At 40.5% G+C, this 20,972-nt stretch overlaps 1 protein-coding gene across 1 annotated transcript in view; it reads right to left on the reverse strand.

Moving 5' to 3' along the window:
• Window positions 1-20,972, reverse strand: part of LOC149537177 (uncharacterized) — a 241,446-nt gene that overhangs the window by 51,623 nt on the left and 168,851 nt on the right. Inside the window, exon 7 of the mRNA XM_089807323.1 lies at window positions 1,303-1,395. Within this exon, the coding sequence (XP_089663449.1) occupies window positions 1,303-1,395 (93 nt within the window). The remainder of the gene's footprint in view (window positions 1-1,302; window positions 1,396-20,972) is intronic.

Here is a 20,972-nt window from a genome sequence, read left to right on the forward strand (position 1 = left end):
AACTCTTTAGCCATTGCTTCATTTGCACATTATATTGCTATCTTTAGAGATATTATTAGTATTGTACAATCATTGTCTTGTTTAGGAGAGCAGTGTTGTCTTTTAATATCATGTCTGACTTCCTTATCATTCTTTAATCTTCATTCCTTATCTAACACGATCATGAAGGAATATTTGTGACTTCAATTTCTGAACAAGGAAATGCCACTACCTTATGCCAGGAAAGGTCATTAACAATTTCACATAGCACATATCTTCAGCTGTCATCTTCCATGCCTAGGCACTCAGCAATGGTGTTTGTCTGACAACATTATTGTCATTTTCATAGATTCTAGGATATAGTATCTACCATTTGCACATTATCAATTATTTCTTCAGTTCTTATTTTCTTTGCATATCACATGGTTACCTTGTCTTCCGCAGCTAGTCTTACATCAATGACAATATTTTGTCTGTGCACCTTTGACATCAATGACAACATTCTAATACAATATAGTAGATATTTATATTGAGGCACAAAAAGGGTATACATTGTGTATATAATACTTATTTCATTAAGAGAGTATATACAAAATCTTTATTTTTATGCTATAGCCTCTGAAGAATGGAGGGAAAGGTAGCAGTATCTGTGGCCCCCCTCCAGAGAATCCACAAAGCCCCTGAGACGGTGCAGGAACCAAATAAGGTCAAAGATGGTACCGAGTCTGAAGGGGTGGGCGCCAAACTCGGCAAGAATAATACTATAAGGAGTGGACTGTCTACACTTAACGACATTACAAATAAGAAGAGTCTACAAAAGATAATTTTAATTATTAAAAAACATTAGAGGTTTAAGAACTTACATTCAGACACATCAGAACTTCTGCTGGGGATCACATACAGAAGTTATGTCTCTAGCATTAGATCTAATATGTGCAACATCTGAACATAATTGAGCTATGCTTAGAGATCTAAAATGGGTTCTAATTAAGACTGATTTACTAGACTACAGAGAAATGATCAAAAACTGACAAAAGGTAGAAGCAATAGCTCTCGATATTTAACTCAGCAAAATAGGTTTTTTGAGCATCTTCCATAAAAAAAATTATTTGATGTGTTATTAGCATCGCTAATTGTTCAAGTTGAGGTATTATTCAAATCGAGAATGATAGATCTAATATTGAGTTTACAAGTGTTGGACCTGGAATATAGCTCGGCTTTGTCCTTGTAATTAATGTTAGGAAATGTGATGTTTTAATAATAATAATTATTTAAACATTGATTGCTTAAAGCAAAATAAAAAATAAGTGTTCAATTAGTTACCTGATCTATCATATCGGGATTTGTCAATCCCCAACCTTTAACGCGGTAAGCATCACGGACATCCTCACATGAATTACAGCAATCATCATCTGACTGTGAGAAAGAACCAGCAACATCCACAATAACTCTTTAAGATTTCTTATTGTAACTTCTAGAACATTTTCCAATAACAAACCAACCACACAAATCCAATAGAAATTGGAAATAAGACATCTAACGAAAATTTGCAAGAAAAATTAAGACTAAAGATCTGACATAAATCTGAATTGATAAGCATTGGAACTATAGCCCAGCATGATAGATTTATGTTGTAAAAGTTACAAGAAAGTTCTCATCAATGGGAGAGAGTGGAATCATTTACACACTTTCTGTACATTATAATGAGTAATGAATTTACTTACCACAGATGCAGAGATAGACCAATCTTTATAATAACTCTAAAAGAAAGCACTGACAGAAATGCAGACATATTAATCAAACAGAATGTAAAAGATCAGATCCACCCACCTATAGTGAAAAAGAGCAAAACTGATTACTTTTACATTAAACCATTCACAAGAAGGTAACTTGCAGAAGTCTGAAGATAACAACAAAATTCACAATGTGTTGATCAACAACCACTCATTAACTCTGATATATAGCATCCTTGGCCAATATTGATATCCTGATCCCAATGAGGCTGACTAATCTATAGCTAAGATATCAAATGAATAAACAATCGGTTTGCCTAAATATTTGTTTGCCATGATATTTGTTTGCCTAAATCATACAACTGGTTCTTTTATCAATATTATGTTTTCATTCATTTGCTCAGAAAGAGAGAGAAGATTTAATTATTTGCTCAAACAATTTAAATGCAAAATGTCGTTAGTTTTATTAAAATTTAGAATATTTTCCATTGTTGCACTGCAACCAATCTTACTTACAAAATTTCCTCTCCTAGGGATACATCAAAAATAGCTCACCATAGATCTTTTAAAGAAATTGGACACCCTATTCTTGGGTTTTTTGTCTGTTTACTTCCTTGGGCATACCCTGCCCTTTACAAGGTTTATGATAAATCATGCGACTGAATATTCTATCTCGTTTTGATTTACTGCTCTTCTGGCTGTAATTGTATTTTCTTCTTCCCTGGCTAAGCTCTTTGAAATGCCTGCATTCATGAAGGTTGCTCAACCATTTATTATTAACCGAGTTACCTACTTTTAGAATGTCCCCTCCAATAGGTTATTTTCCTTGGGGATTTGGGTCTTATGATTTTTTCCCCTAGTTCTCTAATTTGGATGTATTGAGAAACCACTTGCCGAATTGCCATTTCTTTGAGGCATATTTTGTTGGAGATATTGTAGTGCCTACCCCTAGTTTACTTTTCATGTTATCTTGCCGAATTCTTTTATGCCAACTTTATGGTTATGTTTTATGATTAGTGGTACTTGGTTACCAGATTCGATTGGATGTTATTTCATACTCAGGTTATATATTTGATAAGCTGCTTGATACTCGGTTATTTCATGTATTCATGATTATTCTTTTGATGATAATGGTGTTGATATTCCATTCCGTGCCTCGATGAGTTTGGTTCTAAAGATTGCCTTCTTGGCAGGAGTCCATCTGAGTCTCTCTTTCTTAATCCTAAGTAGAGCTTGGGATAATGTCTTGTCATCCTTGGGTATGGAACAGCAGGAATAGTCATACTTTGGCATGTTCTTAATCAACTAAAAGAATATGGGGTGATGGAGTTTCTTCCGATGAGTAGTTCGGATATACATCACGTTTTCCATTTAACAATGTATTTTTCAGTTCTCTAGCTAGGATAGTGATGAGCTTGAGGTTCAGAGTCAAACCCAGAGCTCTGATACCATATGTAACAAGCTAAAATTCCATACCAAATTAATGAATTAGAAATATCTAAAAATAACATTTCTTTTCAAGGTAACATGAAATACAGTTATAACTACCTATACATGGATGAATGTTTCCTTTCCATTTATACATAAAGAATAACTAAATTAACTACGTTTAATCCAAATAAAGAAATACTAACCATATCATCTAACTATAATACTTAACTAAAACTGTAGAACATAAATATAAAATAAAGTACCCGAATTTCATGTAACGTCCCCTACTTAATGTAACCATCAGGGTCAATAGATTAGCCTATGACAAGAGCTTCCATAGGCTAATGAAGTGGTTAGGAAGCTCCTTTGGCAATATTTTCAGGAGTTGCTAACTTTAGTAAGTCAATGGGAGTCAAGTGATACAAAAATTTCAGGTGTTCGGCCTGGTAGATTTGGTTGAACTCTTTCCAATGAGCTATCATACATGGTATTCTGCGTTTGACTCATATGATTTTAATGCCGAAGTTAATTTACTTTATTATAAAGTGATAATTAAATAAAAGAATTATCAATTAAGCCACTTTATTATAAAGTTGTTTTAAAAAGGTAATTCCCATTTATTCCACATTGCTTATGCAAATGAAGTCGACTTCTTAGGGGACTTTATATTCTCTTGGCTGGAACAAGTTGGGGCATGCTCGGATGATATTATTATTATGCTATTGGATTTATGGGAAATCAAATTGTTGAGATTGGAGGATGAAACCCCTCTTTGCTAGCATTCTCTTCGTTGTTGAAAGACATAGTCAGGAGGATTATCGGGTGTTTTCATTCAAGAAACACAATGGGATTTATTGGTGATTTTACACATGATTTAAGAGCTCTGAAGTTCAGGTTATACAGCCATGAATAGTGTTTGCTACAGTGCGCGTGAATAGTGTTTTTGCTACAGTGTCGTGAATACTGCTACTACAATGCATGAACAGTGTTGCATTGAATTTTCTTGCCCACTCTTACCAGTTAAAAGTTGGGATGCTGTCATTTCATCTACAGATCACTACTTCTAGGTTCCTTCCATCATACTGTTCATTTTAGGCATTGTAATTGTTAAATACCAGCCTGAATATTTGTTGTAGCCTATAAGGCAATTTTATGTAATCATTTCTATTGCAAAATCAATATTTTATCAGCAAATACAGAGGTTCTGGACTTTGCATATTTATTGTTGTATGTTGCTAAGTGTTTGTCAAAATGCCATGTTGAAAATAACACTCTAATTGATAATACTTAGTACTCTATAAGTCTCCTCAAAAAAAACAAAAAAGGGGTGGTTATTACAGTGGTATCAGAGCTATAAGTCCTGCCATCCGGTGAAAGCCTTACAGGGAATTTGGAACAGCCGGATAAAGGGAAAAGTGTTTGACAAAACACTAAAGTCAGAAATAAAACAGGTTTAGAATGTATGTTCGAAGATGCGACAGAGACCATTGACTTTCGCCATACTAGAGCAAGACAACAAAGATTCAGACTCACCGAGCGAGCAATCTAGTTCATCCGTGTAGGTGGACATAGAATCCAGTCATACAGACACAGAGAAGATATTCTCTGAACAAGAAAGCAGTATGAGTGACCGAGATGACAGGAATACAGGACTAAGCGGAGGCAGGAATGTCAATCCAAAACAAGAGGAGGTAATGTTCAGACGGTTATTGGGTACATTAGAGGAGGGGCAATGTATGTAAGAGGAGCAGAATAGACAAACAGATATGATGTTGCAGCTTATGGCTAGACAGATGGGCGTCAATATTAATCCAAGTGATGCATACAATGGAAATGGGGGCAATGATAATAATGGAGGCCGAGGCAACTACAATGGTTCTGAGAATAACATTAATAGCAATAATAACGAACATGGTAACAATGGGAATGAGGCTGATAACTTTAGGCATGTTACACGTCCAGCTTGGACAGCGAGCTCAAGACCTCTTCTACCCACCTTCCCACCCAAAGATCCGATTCAACTAGTAAACGAACCGCAGATTACCAAGTTATAGGATCAATTCAAGAGGGCCTAGGAGGCTAGTGGACCGGAGTTTTAGGCAGATATTTCCCTCAGAGATTACATGGACGTAAGGATGAGACACATGCCTAGAGCAAGAGGGAGGAATCAAAACTTTGAATTGAGAAAGAAAGTTGGAAAACTTTCTTTACCTTATTATGATGCGTCAGGGAAGATGATTGCACGAGCTTGGGTGCAGAAAGTAGCTACATACTTCCAGTTGAATCCAATGCCTAAGGAGGAGGCTATCAAGTATGCAGTTATTCATTTGGATGGTCTGGCGCATGAGTGGTGGCACCATGGCATGGTAACCATGGGGCATAATCAAATCAAATCTTACAAGGAGTTCACTAAGAGACTCACAGAAAGATTTGATACCAAAGATCTTGAGCTACAGTTTAAAGAGTTGGCACAGCTCAAGCAATGGGGATCAGTTGAGACATACATTAGTGAATTTCAGAGGTTTGTTGTGTTAGTTAAAGATATTTCAAAGAGGAGATTAGTAGTGCTATTTATGAATGGCCTCTCAGATCCCTTAAGGGGTTGGGTCAAGGGGCATGACCCAGCTACATTACAGAAGGCCACCAAGAAGGCTCGTGACTTAGCACCTTCTTCTTTTAGGAGTAGATTTCAGCGTAGGGATTCACATCTGAAGAAGGATAACAAAAAGGACAAAAAATCTTTTCACAAAGATGCTCAGCCAAAAAGGGATAATAAGTTGGACAATGACACCATGAATGAGTTAAGGAGGAAGAAATCATGTTTTCATTGTACAGAGCCTTGGGATTTATCTCATAAGTGCCCTCTCAAGGCTAAGGCAAATCAAATGGAGTATTTCTCAACGGAGGAGTCACAGTCAAAGGGGGAGGAACAACACTGATTCGGAGGAGAGTAGCACTCCAGAGGAGAATGGCATTCCTAAAGATGATAGGTCATTGGCATGGTTGACGGGGGCTCAAAAGGCACTCACATTTAAGGTCAGGGATACTATCCAGGGGTAGAAACTGATTTCTCTCATTGACACTAGGGCTACACAAAACTTCATTGATGCACAGTTGGTAGCTACGAGAGGTTTACAGACCAAGGAGCATGTTGGGTTTAGAGTCATGGTAGCTAATGGTGACAAATTATTATGCACTCAGAAGATATCTAATCTTCACATCAAGTTTGGAGATGGCTATGAGTTAGAGGATGAGTTCTATGTAGTAGACATGGGAGACAATGATGTCATCCTCGGCATGACATAGATGGCATCGCTAGTTGAGTTCACACTCAACCTAGCAAAATTGGAGATGAGATTCTAGCATGAGGGCAAAACTTGTCAGCCGACTGGATTGTTGTCGGTGTTTCTGTAGCTGATGGGGTGATTGTCATCGGTGTTTCTGTATTTTGTAGCCAACAGGTAAATAGTTTGTAGCGGACATAATGTTTGTGGCCGAGGGACTCCTTCGGGAAGGTTCGGCAGATAGTATTTATATGCCGTCTAGGTACATTGTAAATCATCTTATCAAGCATAATGTAATGTTCTGGCATATGCGAATAATGTAAAGAATTTTGTTGTTCGTATTCCATTGTCTGTATGCGTGCATTTAATTTACCCTTACGGTAAACATTTGGCACCGTTACCTATGAACTTGGAAGGTGGGAGGAATGAAGATTAATGCCAAATCAGCTTAAGAAGGATCGAAATAAGGTCAAGGGAAAAGATGGAATCCGTATTGCGCAAGAAAATTTAATTCTGGCACAGCAAGCCAAACGCGGAAGGAGATTCCAGAAGATTGCCGACGGAAACCGGAGCACGGAAGAATTGTTGCAGGCAACTCAGCAGCGGGTGGAATTGGTGGAAGAAGCACGGGAGGAGTTTTTGAATTTGCGTTCGTCGAGGGAAGAGAATTCAGACGGAAGAGCATTGACTCGCACGGCTCGAAGTGCCGACGGAGCAAGAGCGTGGAGTGAACTCTTCGTTCGGGATATACTTCTGCAGGGGACAACTTTAGAACACCCTTCTTCACCAAGGTTCGCAACTGTTGAGTCTGACGGTGTGGGAAAACAGTCCGCCAGTGTGGAAGACCAATCCGCTGGTGTGGGAGACCAGTCCGTCGGTGTGGAAGTGCAGTCCGCTGGTGTGGGAGTGCAGTCCATCAGTGTGGAAGACCAGTCCGTTGGTGTGGGAGTACAGACTGCCGGTGTGGAAGTGCAAACCGCCAGTGTGGGAGTGAAAAGCGCCAGTGTTGCAGGACCGAGCAACATATGTTTACAGAAACCAATCGTGATGGTGGGACCAAAAGAGAAACTGCCAAAGTTCAATGGTGATGGTACGGCCGATCCCATTCGACATTGCAAAACATGTGAAACGATCTGGAAGGCAAATGGGATAACTAATGAAGACGAGTGGATGAGGGAATTTCCAGCCACCCTACGAGGCGTAGCAGTTGATTGGTTTACTGATACAGATCCACAAAAGCTAAACAATTGGGATAACATTAAAAAGGAGTTTCTGGCAGCATTTAAACTGTTGCGGGATGATACTGAAATTGTAGCAGAGATCTTCAACACTAAGCATGGGAAAAACGAAACCGTTCGCGTTTATGCCAGGAAATTAAGACTTGATAAACAAAATGGAAAGTAAGCCGGCGGACGGACTTCAGAAAAGATGGTTCGTAGAAGGCCTACGCTCGAAGTTGAGGAGGAAAATGAAAATTGTGCCACCGTTATCATATATGGAAGCTTATAACAGAGCATTGCACCTCGAAAGTGAGCTGAAGACAAAGAAGAAGACGAAGACTAGCTCATCTGATTCGGATGACGACGAGCCTACCGAAGGTGATAGCAGCAACAATGAAGGCAACAGTAAGAAGGTTCGTGCCCTATAGAAGGACATGATCCACATGATGGAGTTTAAAAACATGCAAAAGGAGCCAAAAGGCAGTGAGCTGTGGTGCACGGGGTGTAAGACCGACGGTCATACTAAAGGATCGTGTCCAAAAAATCAATTTTTTAACATTTATCAAATCATGGGCCATTCAACAAAGGAGTGCCCCTTTAACATGAAGACAAGAGGATCTTCGCAGGTGCTTCTTACATAGGAGGCTTCCTCATCGGGCAGTAGTGTAAATACGAATAGCGCAGGTGCCACATCTGGAGGGTACAAGAATAATAACAAAGGGCAAAATAACAACAACAATGCGAACAATAACAATAATAGTGGGAGCCGAAGTCGAACCCAGTATGATGCAAACGAACGGCCGATTGTTCAATGCCGAGCATGTAATTTGTGGGGTCATTGTGCGCGGGATTGTACAGCGGCAAACACACCGAAATTATTATGCAGATGGTGCGGACCCGACAACCATGAAGATGCCAAGTGCCCGAAGTCTGGAGTGAATCTAATCACCGTCCGGACGAATGAAGAAGAGGTTCTAGCAATTACGCGGAGGCAAGCAAAACTCCCGACGGAGGAAAAAAGAAAATTGGGGGAAGTGCAGGCGAAAATTGGGAAGGCATCGTCGGCAGGGACATCTCAGTTGAAGGACATCACTGGCACCTTGGCAAAGAACTTCGCAGAACAAAACATTGTACGACAGATCTTACAAATGGAGATACTGGTCAAGATAAGTGACCTCCTCCTCACAATGCCCCAGTTACGGACGGCAATTCTGAATCATACACCATTTCCGAAAGCAACGGAGGACACAGGAAGGGACAGTAGTCCAACGACGGGAACAGACCCAATGCTTCTGGTGCTCACATCCGGACGGGATCCGACGGTCGTCGCGATGGGGATTTTGGGAAATGTTCTGACAGACACAATTATCAATGGATGGTCCAGCGTGAATGTGTTGTCGGAGGATACTTGGAAAAAGTTGGGAAAGTCAACGCTGTGGCCACCTACATTCCAGTTGCTCACGGCAGACCAGCACGGGATCAAATCGTTGGGAACCTTAAAGGCGCAACCGGTAACTATTGGAACATAGCCATTTTTATTCGACTTCGTGGTCATTCCATTGAAAAGAAAAAGATATGATGCTATTCTCGGACGGACTTGGTTGGTGCAAGCAAAAACAAAACATGATTGGAAACGAAATACTCTACCAATGGAGCATGGAGGCAAAAGATTCATAATTGACCTACACACACAAATGGTAGGTGAGGAGGTGGCATCGTCAGATTCAGAAGGTGAAGGCAAAAATGATGACGAAGGAGAGAGGAGAATGGAACCGGACGAAGGAGTATTGACACTAGAAAGAGGATCGAATGACGATGACCTAGACTCAGTGACTGGCCTTTACCACTGGCAAATAGAAGACTACGAATTCTTTCCGAGTTGTAATATGTTAAGAGTCGATGAAGGTGAGAAAACAGAGGAAAATAGATGTCCGAAGGAATACAGAGAAGCGGATGAAGCAAAGGAGGTTACGGCCAAAGAAGGGAAGGACATATAATACAAACCCAGAAAAAAGAAAAATTCCAACGTCCGGTACACGGTGAATGGACCGCACAAGAAGAAAAGAATGCATCGCACCATAAAATTGGTTGAAGGGTGCCAACAGCAAAGAAATAAGCTAGATGCGCGACGACCGCAGGCACGGTGGGCGACGGAGGTGACACAGAACAAACATAAGGCGTGGCATGACAAACTCAACAGGTTTCAGCCAGAGCAGTTGGTACTCAAGTACAACGGTCGGAATGAAATCAAACAGGAAAGGTTTAAGGCAAGATGGGTTGGACCATATCAGAACCGGAAGGTCGGCAACAATGGATCGATAAAAGTGGAGACATCGGATGAGCAAGAGGTGCCTCCGGTAGTCAACGGATGTAAATTGCAAATATATGGTGCCGGAAAGACTCCATCGCAGAATGGCCAGCTGACTCCCTCGTCATTGCAGAATGGCGACGCCTAGAGGCAAAATTGAGGTGTTGTTTATTTATTTTATTTTTGTAAAAAAAAAAGGAACGAAAAAAATAAAAATAAAAATAAAATTTTAAAAAAGTGGAAAAAAAAAATAGAAAAAAAAAAAGAGTGAAAAAATTAAATAAATAAATTTTTTTTTTTAAAATAAGGGGGTTGGCGGACTCTGTCGCGGGCAACCTGTCCGCGGGAGTTGCTCCGCGGACAACTGTCTGTGGGAGTTGCTCCGCGGGCACTTGTCCCCGGGAGTTGCTTCGTGGGCAACTGTCCACGGGCACCTGTCCACGGGAGTTGCTCCGCAGACCACTGTCCGCGGTAAAGCTTATGGTTCTGCGCATTATGTCTTCCACGGGAGAACCTTTGTGTTCCGTGGACTTACTCTTCCTTCTCCTCGGGCGAGTACTTTTCCTCTAACGCCTCCATTCTCCACGGATAGTTTTTGATTGCCGCGAGTGTTTCTCCTTTCCACAGGTGTTTCCATGTCCCATGCATGACTTGGTATTTCTTTTTCTGTCGCGGATTACCATTACTCTCAGGCGGTGTCATTGTTTTTCTCCACGGGCACGTTGAGTTACGACAGAAGCATCTTCCTTCTCCCGCATTGCGTCTGTTCTCCATTGGTGGTATTCTTTCCTTCCGCAAATAGTCATACTTTTTGTGGGTTGCCATGAGGAGGTCATAAGGTGGTTGCCACGGAGAATGGTGTTGCCAGGTTGCCCTTGTTTTTCCGCAGCATAGCTCTAGCTTCCGCGGGCAATTTCTTGTGTGCAAGATCTAATTTTTCACGGCAAAAAATTTTCTTTGGCATTATTGCATACCTTGTGTGGGTTCCCTTTTGCGGCATCTGGGTCTGTGTGAAAAGGAGTGGAGTTCGGAGGTTAGGGTTTTGATTTGAGATGGACAGACAGAATATCATAGGATTCATGGCGGGCAGAGGAAGGAGCGATTGAAAAGAAAAAAAAAAAAAAGTTGACAAATCAAGCATGCTCAGAATGAGTAACCGAGGATACCAAAGGGAAGGGGAAGCATCAGCGGTTGCCAGAAAGAGTGTAGAATCGACAAAAAATGTCAGAAATAGTCTGCTCCGTGCCCCCTAAACCCCCAGTCATTGTGGATATCAGTCGTGGGAGTCTGACCAATTGAAAAGACTTGAAGTTGCTGCAAACATAGAGTGTCTGTGTACCAGAGGCACTGGGAGTAGGTGTTGGCCAAGAGGCTGTCTTGGTGGATGCATATAGAGCTCGGGAGGAGTGGGTCATCCAGAAGGCAATACAGCGACACTTAGCTCAATGGACACACTGTTGGAAGCAGAGAAAGCAACATGGGTGGCTATCAAGGTCAGCTTGAGGAGACAGTATTGTGTTAGCAGAGGCTACAAATGTAACAGGATGAATGTGGAAGTGATGTGACAAAAGCAAATTTCTCTTGTTGTAGTCACTCTGTTAATGTATTTTGTTTGTTAATTTGTTTCAGATATTTTGTAATTGTCATCCGGAGACGACTTTTCTTTTAGGGGGGAATCGTGTTAGCCGACTGGATTGTTGTTGGTGTTTTTGTAGCCGACGGGGTGATTGTCGTCGATGTTTCTGTATTCTGTAGCCGATGGGTAAATAGTTTGTAGCGGACATAATGTTTGTGGCCGACAGACTCCTTCGGGAAGGTTCAACGGATAGTATTTATATCCTGTCTGGGTACATTGTAAATCATCTTATCAACCATAATGTAATATTCTGGCATATGCGAATAATCTAAGGAATTTTGCTGTTCGTGTTCCATTGTCTATATGCGTGCATTTAATTTACCCTTACGGTAAACAAAACTGTTGTACTCAGAGGACTTTTAGATGGTAGTTGCCTAAGGAGAATGCAAAGACTTTTTTGGCATAATGACATAGAGTGGGCAGCAGAATGTTTCACTATGCCAGCTTCACGGGAGCCATAGGGGAAGAGTCATCCGCCAGATATCTAGGAGATAGTTAACAAGCACACTAAAGTATTTGGCGAGATTCTGCATGGGATTCCTCCTGACAGGGGGATGTTATCGATAAAGTTATAAAATAGCCGACGGGTAGAGTAGCATTCGAAAGGACACATGACAGTTGAGTAACCCTTTCGGATTGGTATATGTACACCGTCTGAAATGGACTTTGGATTGTTGTTGTGTTCATCATTGTAAGCACTATGTAATCTCTTCCACATATATGTGAGTAATAAAAGGAATACTTTTGTGTTACATATTCTTGTCTATTGTCTACATGCATTAAACTATTTACCAATACGGTTAATATTTGGCATCATTGCCCAATGGACCTGCAACGAACGTAGAGGAATAAAGACTACTGCTGAATCAGCTAAATAAAAATAAGAATAAGCTAAAGGAGAAGATGAAATATGCAACGCACAAGAGAATTTAATTTTGGCACAACAGGCCGAGCGTAGACAGAGGTTTCAGCAGATTGTTGACGTACACTGAAGCACCGAGGAATTGTTGGAAGAGACATGACAGTGGTTGGATTTGGTGGAAGCAACAAGGGAGGAATTTCTTAACCGGTATACATCGAGGGAAGAGAATCCAAATGAAAGGGAATTAACTTGCATGGCTCAGAGTGCCGAAGGAGCACGAGCATGCAGTGAACTCTTCGTGTGCGATACACTTTCAGAATGGACTTCACTTAGCGAAAACCCTTTTTCACCAAGTAACACGGCTGTTGGAAATAAGACGACTCTCCGAAACAGCGCAGGTGTGCAGAACAGCACAGTTGAGCAGAACAGAGCGAGTGAGCAAAACAATGTGGGTATGCAGAACAGCGCGGCTGAGCAAAACAGTGTGGGTGTGCGGAACAACACGGGAGTGCAAAACAGCGCGGGCATACAAGAAGTACCTCCAACTCGAATAGTAATGGCTAGACCAAAGGAAAAATTGCCAAAGTTTGATCGTGATGTAACGACCAATCCAATCAGACACTGTAAGACATGCGAAACAACTTGGATGGCCAATGGCGTAATCGACACAAATGAATGGGCCCGACAATTTCCAGCAAACCTAAGGGGTGTAGCAATTGATTGATTTGTGATGCCTATCCCCAAAAATTAACTTCTTGGGCAGCAATTAAAAACAAGTTTCTCACCGAGTTTCAATTGTTGTGAGACAACAATGAGATTGTAGTAGAAATCTACACCACAAAGCAAGGGAAAAAGGAAACAGTCCATGTGTATGCCAGAAAACTAAAAGAATTAATAAATACAATGGAAAGTAAGCCGACAGATGGGCTGAAAAAGAGATGGTTCATTGAAGCACTACGCCCGAAGTTAAGAAAATGAAGATTGCACCGCCATCATCATACACTGAAGCATACAATCGAGCGACGGACTTAGAGAGTGAACAAAAAATGAAAATGAAGAAAAGTAGCTCATCCAACTCAAATGACTCGTCTTTAGAAGAAGATAGCAGTGGTGACGAAAAGGACAGTAAGAAGGTCCGAGCTCTCTAGAAAAATATGATCAGAATGATGAAAGAATTTAAGAATATGCAGAAAGAGACGAAGGGAAATGAGCTATGGTGCACAGAATGCAAGACAGAAGGTCACACGAAGGGATCCTGTCCGAAAAACCAAATTTGTGATATCTGTCAGATTATGGGACATTCCTCAAAAGAATGCCCTTTCAATATAAAAACAAGAGGGCATCAACAAGTGCTCCTGACACAGCAGGCTTCCGTGTCGAGAGGGAGCGAAAACACAAGCAATGATGGTGCCACTTCGGGTGGGTACAGAAATAATAGAAAAGGGCAAAACAACAATACCAACAATAATAATGAGAGCCGCAAATGAATACAGTACGATGCAAACGGCCGCCTGATGGTTCAATGTCGAGCATGCAATTTGTGGGACCACTTTGTACAGAACTATACATCAGCAAACACACCAAAGTTGTTATGCAGATGGTGCGGTCCTGGAGATCATGAAGATGCCAAGTGCCCGAAATCAAGAGCCAATTTGATCAGCATTGGCACGGATGAAGAAGAAGTCTTGGCAATCATCCGTAAACAAGCAAAACTGTACCCCAACCCGATGAAAGAAAAGAGGAGATTGGAAAAAGCGCAGGCGAAAATTGAGAAAGCAACACAGGTAGAGAAATCACAATTGAAGGACACTACCAGTACCTCAACGAGGAACTGCACTAAACAAAACATCATAAGGCAGATATTACAAATTGAAATACCAGTCAAGTTAAATGATTTGATCCTCACAATGCCTCAACTACGAACAGCACTCACGAACATAGCGCCAACTGCTAAACTACCAAGAGAACATGGAAGGGAAAAGGAAAGCGGAGCAAGTGCAGCGGACCCAATGCTACTAGCGCTCACATCCAAACTGCATCCAGCGGTCGTAGAGATGGGTATATTAGGAACGATTCTCTCAGACACAATTGTGAACAAAGGTTGCAAAGTAAACATCCTACCAGAAGATACCTAGAAGAAGCTGGGACAGCCGACATTGTGGCCACCTATGTTCCAATTACCAAAGACAGACCAACACAGCATTAAACCTCTCGGGATCCTGATGGCACAACAAGTGACTATTGGAACACAATCATTCCTACTCAACTTCGTCGCCATCTCGCTGAAAAGGAGAGGATATGACACCATTCTGGGCCAAGGATGGCTTGTACAAGCAAGGGTTAAGAATGACTGGAAGAAGAATACCTTATCAACGGAGCACGGAGGCAGAAGATTCACAATTGACTTGCACACACAAAGGGTAGGTGAGGAGGCAGCGTCATCGATGTTCGAAGGCGAAGGTGGAGGGGATGATGAGGGGAAGAAGAGAATGGAACCTGATGAAGAGTGAGTATTGAGATTGGAAGAAGGGTCGAATGAGGACGATCTAGATTCGGTGAATGGACTATTTCACTGGTAGATGGAAGATTATGAACTCTTCCCGAGTTGCAACATGTTGAGCATCGAAGAAGAAAAAGGAAGAAACAAGTTCTCGAAGGAATATAGTGAACTAAAGGAAGGAGAAGCGCAAGTGGATGAAACACCAGCCCATATGTTCAGTGAAGATAAGCCGATAAAATATGAAGAGGCCATAATACAAACCATGAACTTCGGAGATGATATTGAACCAAAAAACATACCGGTGGGAGAACAGAGAGCTTTGACCCATGCGGAGAAGAGAAGAATACACCGTACAGCTGGAAATTTGCAGGAAGAGACCTGGAGGTTCACCATACAGCAAGCATAGGGCAAGGGAAAAATACCTTACAGACTGGAGGCTCCGTACGAAAAAGAAGTTACCATTGTACGGCCTTCTGGAACCAGACAAGGAAGTACTGTACGGCCTAGACAAAGCAACCGTACAGATTCAAGACAAGACCGTACAAACCAATTAGGGTATTGTATGGTGCCGTATGGATAGGAGTACAACATCACCATATAGTACATGAACGAAACCGTACGGCCACAGAGGGGGATACACATTGCCATACAACACTGTACAGTCAAACAAGGTAACCGTACAGACAACCAAAAGGGGATACCGTACGATCACACATGCACCATCTATGAAGGAGAAAGCACTGTACGGCCTTCTGTACGGCAAAAGATAAACATAGGGCCGTACAGACATATAAGAGCATTATTGGGAGGAAGAAAGTACCGTACGTTGTACAAAGGAGCAATTAAAACAATAGAAAGACATGGAAGTGGCCATATGAAGATATTTCGTATGACCATACAGCTCACGGAAAGAAAACACCAAGCACCGTACATTATCAACCTACATGAAAGTGAAAAGTGCAAAAACTGTACGGCTAAGAAAGAGAAGTTTGGATCGTACGCCCAGGAGTTGAAAGCAGAAGTGGTTGTACGGCTGTTGCAGGATCAGTGGGAGAATGGAGGCATTGCCATACGATCAGTCAAAGGGTTGCAAAAGACAAAACGACCATTATTATAATAGGGATAAAGGTAACTAATTGAAGGGGATAGGAACTATTCCAAAAAAAAATACTGACGACAAATAAAAAATGTTCAGAATGAATAACACATGATGCCCAAAGGTAGGGAAAGACATAAACAGGTAGTAAAACATAAGCAGTTGCCAGAAACAGTGTGAGATCGGAAGAAAATCACAAAAATGGTGTGTTCTATGGAGTTTTGTGTGGATTTGAGAGTGCTAATTTGGTCTTGGCGATAGGGAGCGTGCCTGAGGTGCTGCCCCTTAGACCCCTAGTCACTTCAGTTATCAATCGTGGGAAGTATGCCAGCTAATGAGACCTGGAGCTGCTGCAGGCATGAAGTGTCTGTGTACCAGAGGTGGAGGGAACAATAGAGCAAGCCTTTCGAGAGGGGCGATACACTTTGAGGCACTCGGAATAGGTGTTGGACCTGACGCTGTCTTGGTGGATGCATAGAGAGCTCGGAAGGAGCTCATCATCCAATTGAAAGCAGTACAGCAACACTTGGCTCAGTGTACCCAAGAGTTGGAAGCAGAGAAAGCGGCATGGGTCGATATTTTGTAATTGTTGTCCGGAGACGATTTTTCTTTTGGGGGAGGATGATGTTGTCAGTAAAGTTATAAAATAGCCGACGAGTAGAGTAGCATCTGAAAGGATGCATAATAGTTGAGTCACCCCTTTGGATTGGTATATGTACACCGTCCGGAATGGACTGTGGATTGTTGTTGTGTTCATCGTTGTAAGCACCATGTAATTTCTTTGACATATGTGAGTAATAAAAGGAATACTTCTGTGTTACATATTCTTGTCTATTGTCTGCATGCATTAAACTATTTACCCATACGGTAAACAGCGGACAAAGTATGTTATTAAGCTCAAGGATCCAAACCAATTATGATTATGGATATATAAGATGTGTATAATTATAATATTATGGATATGTGTATAATTATAATATTATATATATGTATCAACATTGCATCTTAAGATTAAATCAATTCGACTATAGCTATAATCTTAATACTCCCTCTTAGCTAGGGAGGATTTGTTATGGAACACAACATGCTCTAAAGCATATGGAGAGATATCATCTCAATGTGATATTTACAAATATCAACAAAAATCCATCAACTCACACATATATTACCATACATTACATATGGAATTTGCTTCAATTCACTATGAGGCTAAGTTTCTCAACACTCCATCTTTAACAAGGAGAGAATTAAAGCAATTTGATTACAATATTTCAACACCACCTTAAGTGTGGATTATGATAGATTTAAGTTATAGTGTCCGGCAAGATCCAGCCCCAAAAACCATAACAACTTTTATGGTGTCTAGCAAAATCTGGCCCGAAGAACCATGATAAGTTGATTATCAAGGTGTCCAACAAAATTTGGCCCGAAAAACAATGATAACACTTGCTCCATCACACTTCAGTGTTAGGAGATAGATCAACTATTGATAAAGTCATCACCTTACAATAGTTATCTTATGTTCGTTTCATGACTTCCAATACTTTGGGACAACAACTTAATGAAGTTTGTCATGATAACAAGTCTAACATTTATGATCGTCACCTTACAATGGTTACCTTCTGTTTATATATGTCAATGAAAAATCGACACCTTTCATTACGTATCATATGTGAAATAGTAACCACCATGAACCAGGTCAGAGGGTGGTACAAAGGCTTTCACCTCAATTCTATCTCATATAGAATAATACATTACAATAAATTTACTTAGAACTTCTCCTCATACAAAAGATATCATTTACAAAGAATTGCACCTCAAAATTCTCCCTCTAAACATTGATCCTAGGAAGTCAGGTCCTCTAGTTACTTCCTCAAAAGCTCTCTTCACCCAAGGATGCCTATCTAACTCACTCTGAATCTAATATCAATCTTTTGATTTTCTAGCAATAAGTCAATACTTCCTCATGATGCACTTTAAGAGTAGGCAAATCAAAATAATGCAGTCACACACATGTATTTCTAGACTCCCTCTGAGTATCAATCTTCTAAGTTCCAGCATTGCCTTCGAAAAAACGTAATACTCCCTCTTAATGTAGAAGAATCTAATAATCTTAATCACTAAAGATGTTTGCTTCAAAACCCTCATTTTATCCATTTTGATCATCAGGGTCTTTGGAGCTACTATCATTCTGCCCAAAATCTGGTAGCGTATGTAAAATACCAACTTTCTTTTCCTGTAAGAACATCCTCAAACATGAAGGAAACAATCAAGGCAAATAGCTAGTATGTATAGAAACACAAATAAATAAATGCAGTACTCAAATACATGAAATACTTATCTGCACATAAACATTATTGATACAAATTGTTCCAATGTGGGTCCATATGCAACAAATCAGAAAATCGTCTCCATATAAACATTTGTCAAACAATGGGAATGAACAATGGTTATAATTCCCCCCACAATGTAAAATTCCCACTTACTCCATTTACGAGGTTTTCAGTTAGTCTTTAGTCTTATGAATACACACATGAATTTCTTTCTTCGTTAAATGCAATCTCTTATTACTTCTTGGTTTGTCATATTATATTCAGCACAAAGGGCTTGTGATTGATATATTATTTTCATCAGCCAATAGGAAGTTGAATCTTCAGTTGGTCAACACCTATATTAGCATTTGAGCATGAACAATGACTTTGTAAGTCACAAAATCTATATCATTTTGTTACAATATATGTGAAGTATAAGCTTGCCAAATGTGTCCATTCACCAACTTCACTCCTCCATTTCGAACAAATGAAGTAATACAATCCTCTCAAAAACAACTTATCTCTTTCTCTCAATTGTTTGTTGGACAGGATATTAATTCCTTCTTAACGGGTTTGATGCCTGATGCCTTTGCCACATCATGGGTGTTGTCGATAAAGTTATAAAATAGCTGAAGGGTAGATTAGCATGTTGTCGATAATTATTATGTAGACGATGAGTAGAATTAATTATTTCCGAATGGGCGCGATGGTTGAGTCACCTCTTTGGAATGTTATATGTACACTGTTTGGAATGGACTTTGGATCATCATTGTAATCATCATTGAAAGCACTATGTAATCTCTTCAGCATATATGCGAATAATAAAAGGAGTATTGTTGTGTTACATGTTCTTGTCTATTGTTTGTATGCATTAAACTATTTACCCCATATGGCAAACACTTGGCGCCATTGCCCCATGGACCTAGAACAAAGGCAGAGGAATGAAGACTAATGTCGAATCAACTAAACAAAAAAAAGAAAAAGCTAAAGGAAAAAGATGAAATACGCACGGCATAAGGGAATTTAATTTTGGCACAACAGGCCAAACGCAGACAGAGGTTTCAGCAAATTGCGGACAGACACTGAAGTACCGAAAGACTCGACAGCAGTTGGATTTGGTGGAAGAAACAAGGGAGGAATTTCTTAGCCTGTATATGCCAAAGGAAGAGAATCCAGATGGAAGCAAATTAACCCGCACAGCTTGGAGTGCCGAGGGAGCACAAGTGTGGAGTGAACTCTTAGTCCGCGATACACTTCTGAAACGAACAACTTCGCTTAACGAAGACCCTTTTTTCACCAAGTAATGTGACTGTTAGATATAAGACGACTGTCCGAAATAGCGCGGCTAAGCAGAACAGTGCTGGTGTGCAAAACAACGCGAGTGTGCAGAACAACGCGGAAGTGCAAAACAGCGCGGGCACACAAGTACCTATAACTCAAATAGTAATGGTTGGACCAAAGGAAAAATTGTCAAAGTTTGATGGTGATGGAACAGCCGATCCAAATCAAACATTGTAAGACATGCAAAACAATTTGGGCAACGAATGGAATAAACGACACGAATTTCCAGCAACCCTAAGGGGTGTAGCAATTGATTGGCTTGCCAACACGGATCCCCAAAAATTAACTTCCTAGGCAATAATTAAAAAGGATTTTATCACCGAGTTTCAATTGCTACGAGACGACAATGAGATTGTAATAGAAATCTACACCACAAAACGAGGGAAAAATAAAATAGTCCGTGTATATGCAAGAAAACTAAAAGAATTAATAAATAAAATGGAAAGTAAGCTAGTAGATGGGCTGAAAAAGAGAGTTCATTGAAGGACTACGCACTGACTTAAGGAAGAAAATGAAGATTCTGCCGCCATCATCATACACCGAAGCATACAATCAGGCGATGGACTTAGAGAGTGAACAGAAAATGAAAAAGAAGAAGAAAAATAGCTCATCCAACTCAGATGACTCGTCTTCGAAAGAAGATAGTAGTGGTGACGAAAAGGACAGTAAGAAGGTCCGAGCTCTCTAGAAGGATATGATCTAAATAATGAAAGAATTTAAGAATATGTAGAAAGAGAGGAAGGGAAACGAGCTATGGTGCACAGAATGCAAGACAGAAGGTCATACGAAGGGGTCCTGTCCGAAAAACCAATTCTGTGATATCTATCAAATTATAGGACATCCCACAAAAGAATCACCCTTCAATATGAAAACAAGAGAGCATCAACAAGTGCTCCTAACACAGGAGACTTCCACGTCAGGAAGGAGCAGAAACACTAGCAATGACAGTGCCACTTTGGGTGGGTACAAAAATAATAGAAGAGGCTAAAACAACAATACCAACAATAATAATGGGAGCCGCAATCGAATTCAGTACGATGCAAATGGTTGCCCGATGGTTCAATGCCGAGCATGTAATTTGTAGGGCCACTTTGCACGGAACTGTACATCAACCAAAGTTGTTATGCAGATGGTGCGGTCTTGGAGATCATAAAGATGCCAAGTGCTTGAAATCAAGAGTGAATTTGATCAGCATGGGCATGGACGAAGAAGTCTTAGCAATCACTCATAAGCAAGCAAAACTATACCCCGACTCGACAGAAGAAAAGAA

The sequence above is a fragment of the Cupressus sempervirens genome, chromosome 10, assembly GCF_028749045.1.
Source record: "Cupressus sempervirens isolate cs-2001-9-10 chromosome 10, ASM2874904v1, whole genome shotgun sequence".
Taxonomy (NCBI): Eukaryota; Viridiplantae; Streptophyta; class Pinopsida; order Cupressales; family Cupressaceae; genus Cupressus; species Cupressus sempervirens.